We start from the raw sequence: 11,930 nt of genomic DNA, 5'->3' as shown, positions 1-11,930 counted from the left end.
CCCTGCGCTTGCCCTGGGGGAAGGGAGGTATGGCAGGGCCTGCAGCTCCAGGAGGGAGCTCCAGAGGGGGGTGCCCCTGGGAGGAACCTCTGTGACCAGGGGAGTGGGGACATCTGCTGATTCTCCATAGGCCATGGAGCTACCAGGTGAGGGCCCCAGTCAAGGCAGATACCACAGAGCTGTCATACAAGCCACGTGCAGGCCACACTGAGACCTTTATTTCTCTGGGCCACATAGGGCTTGGGCCTTGGAGCCTCTCCCACTTACTTGGCCGGCTGCATCTGCCAAGGGTGGGGCTGAGACCAGAACAAGCATAAAGCCTGGAGCATGGCAGAGATTGGGTGCACCCAGTGGAGTGAGAAGGTGCTAGGATCTCCAGCCCTACAATGCTCAGCTCTGGGGCAGCCGGCTAGCAGGACGGGCTCACTCTTCCCTTTACCATAGCATCCTGGCTTTGGACAAAAGCAGAACAGAGAGGTGGGTAGCGGATGCAGCTGGAGTCCACCTGGCCTCTCCTCGGAGGGTTGACGCCTCCTGCAGGCAGCTGGGAAGGTGGTGGCCAGTTCTACTCAGCTTTCTGCTGCCTGTGGCGACTGAGGAACAGGGCTGTCTTCTCAGCCATGATGGGCAGCATGTAACCGGCAGAGACCCCATCTGGTCATAGGGCTGTCTTCCCCGCCTGGCAGCCCCTCTGTTGCAGCTTCCGGATGAGTTCCAATAGGTTCATCTGCAGTGTCAGCTCCTGGGATGCAGAAGGGCTGCTGTGAGACCAGCAGGACACCTAGTCTCTCCTGCACTGGCAAGAGCCCTAGGCAGAAGCGTCCTTTCACCAAGGGCCCACAGGCAGATATCAGGGCCTAAGAGCGCCAGGCAGTGAGCCCATAGGACTGACTTCCAGTGAATCCTCCCCATGTCTTGCCAGAAAGGGGGAAAACGTAGGGATGCCACCCCCAACAAGGCTGCAGTTGTCCAGGCTCCGTGCACAGGGAGGTGCATGCAGGGGAGGAGCAGATGAGGGCCCTGGGAGTAGCAGGCCTGGGGAAGGGGGGACGGAGGCAGTGGGACCTGCCTTACTAATTCCTCCCTCCTCCCCTCCCTCTACACACCCTGGGCCTGGCTCTCCAGTGACCAATGATAAAGCCCAGAGGGAATTGGGCCTTTGGGAACCAGCATCCCCTGGGCTGTGCCAGGGCAGGCCTGAGGCACTGACCTGTGGGTTGGTGGTCACATAGAAGCCAGCAACCCCTGCCTTCTCCAGTGTGCTCTGCTGGTCTGCAACCTTCCGGTCTAGCTCTAGGACAATCTTCTGGTCCATTGCCCGCTGCTCCTCACGGATCCGGTGCTCCACTGCCTGCACGGTGAGGGCAGCTCAGGGGCTTAGCCCCCTGCCCATCAATGCTTCAAACGTACACTGGTGGCCTGCCACTTCCTTCAGCCCCTCCCCCATTCCCAAGAGCTCCAAGACCACTGATGGTGCCCTTATTGAACCCAGGTTGCTCCCTCCTTGGCCACGCTGAACCTTGCAGAAATGCTCAGTTGCCCCACCCCAAATGCTCTCCCTTCCAGGACCTCCAGCCAGGTGTCCCTCCTTTGCTGTGCCAGACTTTGCCCAGCAATGACCGCTCAGGACCACCATGAGCTGGCCAGATGCCAGATCCACCTCTGATTACTATCAAGTTGCCAACTATCTCTGTGCCTTTGCATATGTTCCCTCCCCACTGGGACTGCCAGCCAAACCCAGCTCAGCACCTCTTCCCTGTATGCCCTGGCTCGGGGCCATCTGGGACCCTGCACAAATCTTTCCATGCACCACCACCACCCCTGGCTTCTTGGTTATGTACAAGTCTCCCGGTTGTCCTGAGCAATCTGGGAGCAGGACGGGCCTCTGGGGCTGGCTTCACCATCCCACCACTGCCCTTGCACTTCTAAAGCCATGGGGTACAATGGCCTCCCACTCAGCACCTGGCCTGCACAGGCCCAGCCCACGAGTAGCTGCAGCCCCAGGGAGCAAGGAATCATATGCTTCCAGTCCTGCCACATCCCAACCCCAACAGTGAAGAGAGCCATATTTGGGGACTCATCAGGCCCCTAGTGGCCCACCCAAGCTGAGGCCCAGAGCAGACAGCAGCTCTCAGTCCACCCTGTGCCCATTCCACCACGGCCCAGTCACCCTGCCCACGCCCCTACCTCCAGCTCACGCTGCTGAGCTGCCTGGAGCACGGGCAAGTTATGGGGTCGGCAGGCCTGCTGGGCTTCCTGGTGCTTCTGCCGCAGCGCCTGCCTGAGCACTAGGAAGAGAGGAGACCAGAGAAGACTAGTAGGTGGTGGGAGGTGAGATGGAGGGGGTCAGGAAACACCTCTTGTCTCAGCACCTGCCCTGGCTGTCCCACCGTGCGGCAGTCAGGCCAAGGAGCAGACGTGAAGCCCTGCCTGATGACCCAGCTAGCCAGAAGCCCTGCACTAGCAGCTGGGTGGAGTTCTGGGGGACGCCCAATGCCCTAGCCCATGTAGTCTTGCCCTCATCCAGGGCAGGGCCATTCCCTAGCAGTGAGGATCCAGGGGACTTGAGGGTGGAAGGTAACAGAGGAGGGGGAGAGAGGGCAGGCTGGCATGGGGGTGGGGCCAGGGCTATAGCCCAGGCTCAGAAGACCAAGAGGAGTGGGAGACTGCGGTCTGGAGGCTTCTGGGCTCAGACGGCCACAGGCCAGCATTCCTGGGTGAGCTGCCCATCACCCATGTGATATTTACAGAGATGTCCAGGAGACTACCCAGCAAAGGTCTGGGAAAAGGAGGATGAGGAGTCATTGTGCCCAAACATGGCATGGCCTCTGTTCCCGGAGGCATGGTTGTGTCCCTCCCTCAGAGCTGCCCTTCAGGGTGGGCAGAACTGCCTCACCCCATCCATCACTCCCAGAGGGAGTAGGGTGAGCGTAGACCCTGGAAGGCCCAAGGACAAGATGAGCCATTAGAGGTCCTATGCTGGGGAGTCTGTGTTACTTGGAGAGGAGTTCTCCATGGTCACTGAGGAACGCTCCTACGGTCGCATTAAATCATACCATAAATACAAGCAAAGTTGTCTAGTCTTGATAGGACTGGACCAAAGAGAAAGGTATCACAGGATGGAAAGAAACCAATATCAAAACAGCATATTCAAAACTACACCATGCAGATCCTAGACCCATGTCAAGTGGCTCAATCTCCCCTGTAAGGAGGCGTCCTTGGCCATAAGGAAACAAACCTAACACTATGTCTTAGGCAGGTACCTCTTAGCCAGTGGTTTGGCACCTGCTGTGCCCTGAGCCTTACCAATCTCCTGTTTCTTGGCATTCTGTGTATACCTCAACAGTGGCATTTATCACATTAAATGAGTGTGAAACCAAGAACTACCCTGGAGACACCTCCGTACACACAGGGACAAGGAAGATGCTCCCTGGTTAATGTTGACACCACATGGAGGCAGGATGGGAGGAAACAGATAAATACAGGGACATGTTATCTCCTTCACTCTGTTTATCAAACATTGCTGCAAATCCTCGGACAACTCCCAGCTTCCACGGGTGAGCAGCCACAGGTGAGGCGAGAGCTGTGGTCACTGCCTGGGTGGAAGGAGCCTGGCTTTAGCAATGACCAAGGAAAGCAATGGCAGCCAATCACCACCACCTGCTGAGTCAGAGGGACGGAAACACAGAAAGTCACAGGGTGCTCACCCATTGCTGGTGGCATCAAAACCTGCCCCAAACTTCTGAAGCACAAGTAGCAAGGTGTCTAGAGGGTTATCAAAAACTCCTCAGTAAAAGGAACCAGGACTCTGGAGAAATTGCTGCCCGCCCCCCCCCATTATTCAGAGCGCTTTATTCGCTCCCTGAACTAGTAACATCTGTGGATAAACAAAGACCACCCACATGAGAACAAGAATTACTTATTGACAGCAAGAGTGTTAATTGACAGCATTGCCTGCATTTGGTAGAGTCTCAACCACAGGCAGGAGTGGGAAAGCTTTTTGGTGGCCAAAGGGTGAGGTCCATCCTGATGAGAGACTGCTGAAGCTGGAAACAGGCTGAGGCAGGCAAAGAACAAGAGAAGCCTAAACACCTTCCTGTAACCAGGAGGTAAGGAAGTGCTCCAAGAATGATGGGGACACATCAAAAGGACACAGGAGCCAGCCAAAGAGCTCTCCCACTGACCGAATGTGGCACAATTTGAGCATTACAAATAATAATGGGCTACGTACTTTGGGTTTTTGACTGTATGCATCTTATGCCTCAATAGAAATGTTTACAAAGACAACCACTCCAACAGCAGGGAAAATGTAATACCAATTCTATAAAAAACTCTTAGAAAACTGAACAGAATCCTCATCCTATGAAGCCAGCCTTACCCTAATACCCCATCCAAAGGCATTATAAGAAACTACAGAAGCAAAAATTCTTAACAAGATTTTAGCAAATCAAATCCAACAGACAAAAAGGATAATGCATCCTGACCAACTAGGACTGACCCCAGGAATACAGTTTATCCCAGGAATAAAAAAAAAAAAAAAATCAATGTAATTCACCATAGTAACCAAAAAGCCACATGATCATCAGATATAGAAAACCCAATGTCAATTTCTGAGAGAAATGCTGATTTCTGCCATAAATGTTTAAGCTGAATATCATCGGGTCTGCAACTGCTGTCCAGTTTACAGGAAACAGAGGGTGCAGAAATGGTGAAATGAGAGCATGAGGAAGCGATCTGACAGATACAGCATGGGGACATCCTACAGGTAAAATTCCCCGGACTCTTCAAAAAGGCAATGCCATAGTAAATGTTTGAGACTATTCCAGAAGCAGAGAGACCAAAGTCACCAATGCAATGCATAAACCTACACTGTCCTTACAAAGGGACAGTTTGTAGTAACCAGTCGCGAAGTAACCGCTTGAGCTAAAGCCGACCCTCAAAGGGACAGTTTGTGACAAGTTGGGTAATATGACTGTGGACTGAAGGTCAGAAGACACCCTGGAATGATTAAGTTCTCAGGATGCTGTCCATGGTCACATTGGAGTGTTTTTGTTCTAGGGCACTGGTTCTCAATCCTGGGCCAAGGTTGATCCCCAAGGATGTCTGGAGACATTTTTGACTGTCACTGGAGGAACATGCTACTGTCATCTAGTGGGTAGAAGCCACGGATCTTGCTAAACATCCTGCAATGCACAAGACACTGTCTCACCAGTAAGGCTTGTTCAGCCATAAATAACAGTGCTGCAGTTGCAAACCCCGGTCTAGAGAAATGCTGAAGACCCAAGGTGAAACCCTACGGTGTTGCATATATTTAGAGGTATTAAGAACTTTGGCAAAATGTTAATTATTGACCCTATCTGGAGGGGATACAGGTATACATTACACTATTCTTTCAACTTTACTAAATATATTAACTTTTTTTTTTTAAATAAATAAGTTGGGTAAAAATAAAGTTACAAAGGTAGGAAATCTAATGGCGGCAGGGAGAGCTGCCCAGCATACCTTGTAGGAAGGGGCTCCGGAGACCCCCGAGTGGGGACGCCTCGGAGGAGCCAAGGACTGAGGGTGCGGTTCGAGTGAAGAAGCTTTTGGTTCCAAACGGTGACACAGGGCACGGGTGAAGGGTGGGGATGGTGTGGGGCTCTGCGCTGCTGGAGGGGGAAGTGACCCTAAAGCACGGCAAAGCTGTCAACACTGCGGGGCATCACCAGGGGTTGCCGGTCGCTATACCTTTGACCGTCACCACCAGGATCCGCCCGCGGCCCAAACAGGAAGACCTTGGGCCATCTTGCATGGACGAGGGCGGAGACACAGGTAACAAAGGTAAGTCTGGGGAGGGAGTGTCTGGATGTTATGTTGACGAGGAGGGATCGTGCAACTGAAAAAATTAAACTGCTTTGAACTTTTTGTCACCAAAAAAGCGCTAGCAATCTCCGTGCGCGTGACCTGCTCAATTTTAGGGACTTCATCCCAGCGACACCCAGGGAAGGGCTCGGCCTACACAGAGACTGAGAGCTAAACTCCCGGAGAAGCGTGCGTCGTCCCGCCTCCCCCGCGCACCTCGGTGCTCATTCTGCAGCCGCAGGCGCTGGTTGTACAGGCTCTTCTCGGTGAGGTGCTGGATCTCCAGCAGCCCCTGCACGATCTCGAACACGGTGCCGTCGAGAAGCGCCAGGGCCAGGTCGCTGAGCGTGGTGTAGGACAGGCGCTGCTGGAAAGAGCTGCGGGCAGAGGGACGCGGTGAGGGCGGGCGGGACTCAGGGCCGCCTGAGCCGCCCGCTCCGCCCCAGCCCGCGGCCGCCCACCTGGGAAGCTCTTTGACTAGGCTCTGTAGCGCGGATAGCAGCTGGTAGTGCCGCTCCTGCTGCCGGGCCCCATCTACCGCCTCTTCGAAGGCGCCACCGTAGCGCTCCATGGCGGTCGCGCCCAGCCAGCCGCGGGCCGAAGCACCCCGCGGCCCCTCTGCGTCAGTCCAGGGTGCGGTGCATCCCGCCCATTTTACGACCGTCTCGATCGCGGCGCGTCCCGCCCCCTTTTACGACAGTTGAGGCGGTGCGGCCCACCTCCTGCGCCCTACCGTTGAAGGCTCGCTCCGCCCTTCGGCGAGGTTCCTAGGAGGGTCCCTCATTGTCCCCTCCTCTTGCCCTGCCGTTTGGCCCGCGCCACCTGAGGCGTGACACCACAGCCTGGAAATCGCGAGATTTCGAAGAAGCCCAGCCTTCCCGTCCTGAGTCGGCCTGGACCGAGGCCTCGCCCCCCTGGGCTGTGTCTGCAGGGATAGGGGGTCGGTGGGAGGGGCGCGGGGGGGGGAGGTCTGGTCCAGCGCATGCGCCTGCATAGCTGCCCTTTGGTTGCTCCTGTCGCAACGTGTTTGCTCCTCTTTGCTCTCCCCAGAAGCGCTTGAGTCACTGAGCCCCGAGGTCCACCAATACTAGCGTCGTAACCTTGGGCCATTTTCGTCACCTTCAGGCCTCAGTCTCCTTGTCTTCCACTCATGGGGCGTTTGTCCGGGTTATCTGTCAAGCGAGACCCCTCCCACCCCAAACAGACACACAGGGTCTGGGGGCTCCAGCAGCGGCGGTGCAGGAGGGGTCTAGCACGCTGGAGGAAGGATGGTAGTGCGTTCCTTGCCTTCACCCCCAACCTCAACACCTTCATGGGAGAGTCCTGCCCCCCCCCCCAACTCCCTCCACCAGCGGCGTCAACATGTCGAAGAAAACCTGGCCCAATGCCTCAATCCAACCTTGAGAATAAAAGTCCTGGAATCCACAATTACACTCTTCATAAGCTACAAAAATCTACAAAACAAAGTTTGGATTGCTGAATATCCTGCTGGGCTCATGGGGTCAGGGGATTCCCGCCAAGAAGAACTAGCATCATGCCTTCTTCATCTCAGTGGCAGGGTTTTCAGCGCTACCAAAAATTGGGAGGGGGCTGCTGTACAGCGAAATGCAAAAGTAGGTAGATTCATGAAGAAGACAACCAGAAAGATTTGTGTGGCCAACTTGAGCAGACAAATCCAACTGGCTATGGATAGAATGCCCAGACCTCTGGAGGAGAAAGGCATGCTGACCCCCTGGGGGCTCTGTAGAGTCAGCACCAAGGAGAGGAGCCAGTTTAATTAGGTCATTTCCCAGGGTAATTGATTCCTTGACGAAGACTCCTTAACCAAACTTGGGCAGGCTCCCCTGAGCTCTTTTTAACTAGGCCTCAGACTTGGGCCCTGTGTTCAGCCTGCCTAGTCTAGTAGCAAGAATCCTGGTAAGTCAGTTTAGAGAGAATCCCCTACCTTTGATATCTGATTGCCCTTGAACTGATTAAATTCCTTGTTCCCTACTCTCCTACTCTCAAGAGGACCCATGTGGCTGGGCTGCAGCGGCCAAAGGGATATGTTACAGAGGCTCCTGAGGGATTGTCCTAAGAACAGTAGGGAGATCTGAAGGTTTGGGGGCACAGACATGATCAGATTTGCCTTTCACAGGTCACCCAGTAGCCACCATGCTGGTGAGAGGACAGGGCTTCACCTGGGGTGGGGTCAGGGGAGGACAACACAGGGAGGGGAGGGTTCTTGAGCCATCTGGGGTTGTACTGAAGTCCCCACTTAGTCCTCACAGTTTTGTCCATGATGTTTCCTCAGTCCTGGCAGGGGAGGCTCTCCTTTGTCCACACGTCCTCTGAGCCTGGAGCCAGGAATGAACAGAATGAATGAATGATAAGCACTCAGGCCAGTGCTGTGGAGCATGGAAGGCGGGAACAACCCATGGCGGGAGATGCACCCTGGCACCCCGCACCACACTCCTAGCTGGTGGCAGGAGCTGTGACGTGGGCACTGAGCAGCACGAGTGGTTGGAGGAATGGGCTGGGTCTAGGCCTGGGTGCTGTCACCTCCCTGGAAGTCGTGGTTAGAGGCCAATAGCAGCATCTGGGTGAGGGTGCCCATCTGAGTTCTGGAGGAGACCTGGGTGGCAGGAGGTGATGGGGTTTCAGTCTGGGCCCACCTCTCAGTTCCCCATCTGTGAAGCGTACCTGCATGAAGCCTTGAGTCTGAGAGACTTGTGCTGTGTCAGCTGGGTGACCATAAGGCCCCTCTGCCCAGACAAGCTCGGTGTATCTGGTTGCTCCGAGTCCTGGGAAGGCCAGGTGGGCAAAGTCAGGCAGGCCTGGTTTGGAGGCTGCTCCGTAGCCTTGTTCTGCTGCCAGAGCAGGAAGGCCTCCTCTGGCAACCCTAGTCTGACCTGCATTAGGGGCCCTCCTTCCCAGTGTGGACATAGACAGAGAGTCACTTAGGCACAGGGACTCCTGGGCCACCTCAGGGTCGCTGCAAGGGCCAGGTCTGGAGGGAGGGGTTCTGACCCCCAGACCTCCAGGGCTGATGGTGTTAGCACCACTGGCAGCTTTGTCTGCAGGAAAAGGGGACTGGCATGTAGATGGGACATACATATAGTCCCTTGTATGTCTGGACTCAGTGGAGCCACATAACACTCACACACTGGGTAGTGTCTACCATAGACTTTCACTCTGCAGCCACTATCTGTCTCCTCCACTTGGCCTCCCAAGCCTGAGAAGCTGGCTGGCAGGACTTCGGTGACTGGAGCACACTGGGCTGGCTCTTCAATGTCAGGTGGGGACAGTTGATTGCATTGTGTGCTGGGGAGCTGCAGTCCCTGTCTTTTGTCTGTGTGCCTGAACAGGCACAGCTGAGTCTATGGCATGAAGGGCTGTGCATCTATGTGTGTGGGGCTAAAAGCTTTACTGTGTAGTTTTTACAGGGGTTGGTCCTTGAGTGTTGTGTGTGCCTTTGAGTTTTTGTGTGTGTCTTATTGTGTGCATAGAGACATGGTTCTGCTCTGGTGTCCTGGCACCCTGCACACATCCACATAGGCCGTGCAGACACAGACATGAACGGCAGCTGATGGAAGTCTTGGTGAAACATCTGTGAACCTTCTAGAATGCCAGGGGAAGCCTGTGGAGGCCTTTTTCGAGGCCACTTTTTACTCATTCCTGACTCCCCTAGGAGCTCTGCTGAGGTGTGGGCTCCCTAATGGGCTTCTCAGCGATGGGGCATGCCACAACTCATGGTTCAGTTCTGGCCCTTTTGTTTCTTTGTCTTCCTTTTTGGTGTGTGAGGCAAGGACAAACATATGATGGGTTTGTCAGTGTGCGCTGGAGATTTTTATGAAGTTAGTATGCAAAGTCAGCTCATGTTATAATGGAGGCTGAAAAGTCCCATGATCGGCCATCTGCAAGCTGGATGGTGTACTTTGTACGCCAGAAAAGCTGATGGTGTACTTTGGTGAGAGTTTAAAGGCCCGAGAACAGAGAAGCCAATGGTAAAGATCCCAGTCTGAGAGCAGGAGAAGGTGTGATTAGGTGTTCCAGCTCAGACAGCAAGGCAAGGAAAAAGGGTTGAATTCCTCCTGCCTCTGCTTTCTGTTTTTTCTATTCAGGCCCTCAGTGGGTTGGATGAGGCCCACACACAGGGCGGGGAAAATATGCTTTGAAATCTGATTCAAACTGGATTCAAAACTGGAAACTGATTCAGTGGAAATGCTGCTCTGACCTGGAAATTTCTTTACAGACATACCCGGAAATAATGTTTAATATGGACCCCTGATGACTAGTCAGGTTGACACATAAAATTAACCATCCTAAGTCCACCCCCTGTCAACATGGCACCCATACACATCTCTTTAAGCCATAAATGAATGCCAAATAAGGACAATAACAAGGTCATGATTCTGCCTAACATGACACATGAATGTGAACGTGATACGTGAACCTTTGTATGACCAAAACGGCACTAACTCCTTCCCTAGAAGAGGAAGGAAGTCCTTGAGTGATGTTTACTTTTCTCCTTGAAACCATGTAACTTAAACACTATGATGTAGAATTCGCCATACTTAAATCCCATGATAAAAATTGGTACATCTTATGTTACGTGATAAGAATGTTAAGGGAGGAAAGAAAATAAAGATACACACAAGTGTATTCATAGTAAAATAAGGAGGAAATATTCATGATAATTATAGTCCTCATTCCTTTTTCTGTAAGTGATCATGTGGCCGTCGCTAGTATTTATAGTTACCTTCTTCCACTACCCCTTCTGTGTTCCTTTGCCTTTACCAAGCACTTCAACTAATTTTTGTTCTTTACCTGCTGGGTAAACCTAACCCTTTATTCCCGAAGGGTCTGGGCCATTAGTAATCCTGCCTATTAATTGGGTCATTATAGTTTTACATTAACCTTGATCACAAGGCATGGTAATACTAAGAGAGGCCCTAAGGGATCTCCTGTATATTCTTCCTTACTTCCATTGTGGAGTAGTAGTCCAATTTGCCCTTGGTAGTCAGGGTCAGTCACCCCAACCAACCTTCTTTGCTTACTGACTCAAAGACATGAAGAGACGAGAGTGGCTGAGTGGCAGTCTTAACCTCCGGTTCAGTGGAATCATTGTGTCTCCTGGTGGAAGCCTTTCTCCTTCTGTGTTTCAAGACCTTCAGACCAGCAAAGCATGAGGTTGTGGGAATAGAAATCAGAATTTTGCTAGTGGGTGACTAGGGTAATGGGAGTGGTGCCATTTCAGTTTACATCCCTCAGTTCCTGGACCTATGGCTTCTGACTATTGGAGGAAAAAAGCACCATATACATTGGATGCTGATTCAGAGAGTACACAGTCTTCTGGAGAACCTTGCCTCAGCCATGCAAGACACTGCCATTTAGTTGATACTGTAATTGAGTCTTCAAGTCTGTTCTATCATTCTGTCCAGGTGCCTGGGTGGTTCAGTCGGTTAAGCATCTGATTAAGCGTCCGACTCTTGATTTTGGCTCAGGTCATGATCTCACAGTTGTGAGACTGAGCCCTGCATCAGGCTCTGCACTGGGCATTGAGTCTGCCTAAAATTCTCTCTATACCCCTCTACCTCCTTCTCCCTCCCCCAACAAAAAAGTATTCTGTCAAGCTGGTTGTTTCAGGATTATGGGTAACATGATAAGATCAGTGAATTCCATGAGCATGGGCTCATTGCTGCAGTTCTTTAGCTGTGAAGTGAGTTTCTTGATCAGAACCAATGCTGTGTGGAATACATGACAGGGGATAAGACATTCTGTAATTCCACGGATAGTCATTTTGACCAAAACATTGTGTGCAGGGAAGGCAATCTGTATCCAGAGTAAATATCTATTCCACCAAGGACAAGACACTACCCTTTCTATGGTGGAAGGAGTCCAGTGGAATCAACCTGCCTCCAGGTAGCTAGAGATTACCCCTGTATAGTGGTGCAATATTGGCACTCCGTGTTGGCCTCAGCTGCTGACAGACAGATTGGGCACTCAGTGATGACCATCTCCAAGTCAGCCTTGTTGAGTAGAAGCCCATTTTGCTGAATCTATGTGTAACCTTCATCCCTGGCCACTTTGTTCATGAGCCCATT

The 11,930-nt window shown here is 52.7% G+C and overlaps 1 protein-coding gene across 2 annotated transcripts; it reads right to left on the bottom strand.

Moving 5' to 3' along the window:
* Positions 1-180: 180 nt before the first annotated feature.
* Positions 181-6,645, bottom strand: DGCR6L (DiGeorge syndrome critical region gene 6 like). 2 transcript variants are annotated; one of them, XM_039242915.1, is made up of 5 exons: positions 6,306-6,523; positions 6,061-6,221; positions 2,188-2,288; positions 1,211-1,351; positions 181-742 (listed from the first exon to the last, which is right to left on the bottom strand). In XM_039242915.1, exons 1-5 carry the CDS (start codon positions 6,413-6,415, stop codon positions 659-661), a joined length of 597 nt encoding a protein of 198 aa, XP_039098846.1. In that variant the 5' UTR covers positions 6,416-6,523; the 3' UTR covers positions 181-658. The 2 variants fall into 2 exon arrangements, with proteins under 2 accessions (XP_039098846.1, XP_039098848.1); XM_039242917.1 differs by lacking the exons at positions 181-742; positions 1,211-1,351; positions 2,188-2,288 and adding an exon at positions 5,287-5,878 and having other exon boundaries at positions 6,306-6,645.
* Between the last annotated feature and the right edge of the window lie 5,285 nt (positions 6,646-11,930).

The sequence above is a fragment of the Hyaena hyaena genome, unplaced genomic scaffold (genome assembly GCF_003009895.1).
Source record: "Hyaena hyaena isolate Hyena2069 unplaced genomic scaffold, ASM300989v1 scaffold_219, whole genome shotgun sequence".
NCBI lineage: Eukaryota > Metazoa > Chordata > Mammalia > Carnivora > Hyaenidae > Hyaena > Hyaena hyaena.
This window is presented reverse-complemented; position numbering and strand designations above follow the sequence as displayed.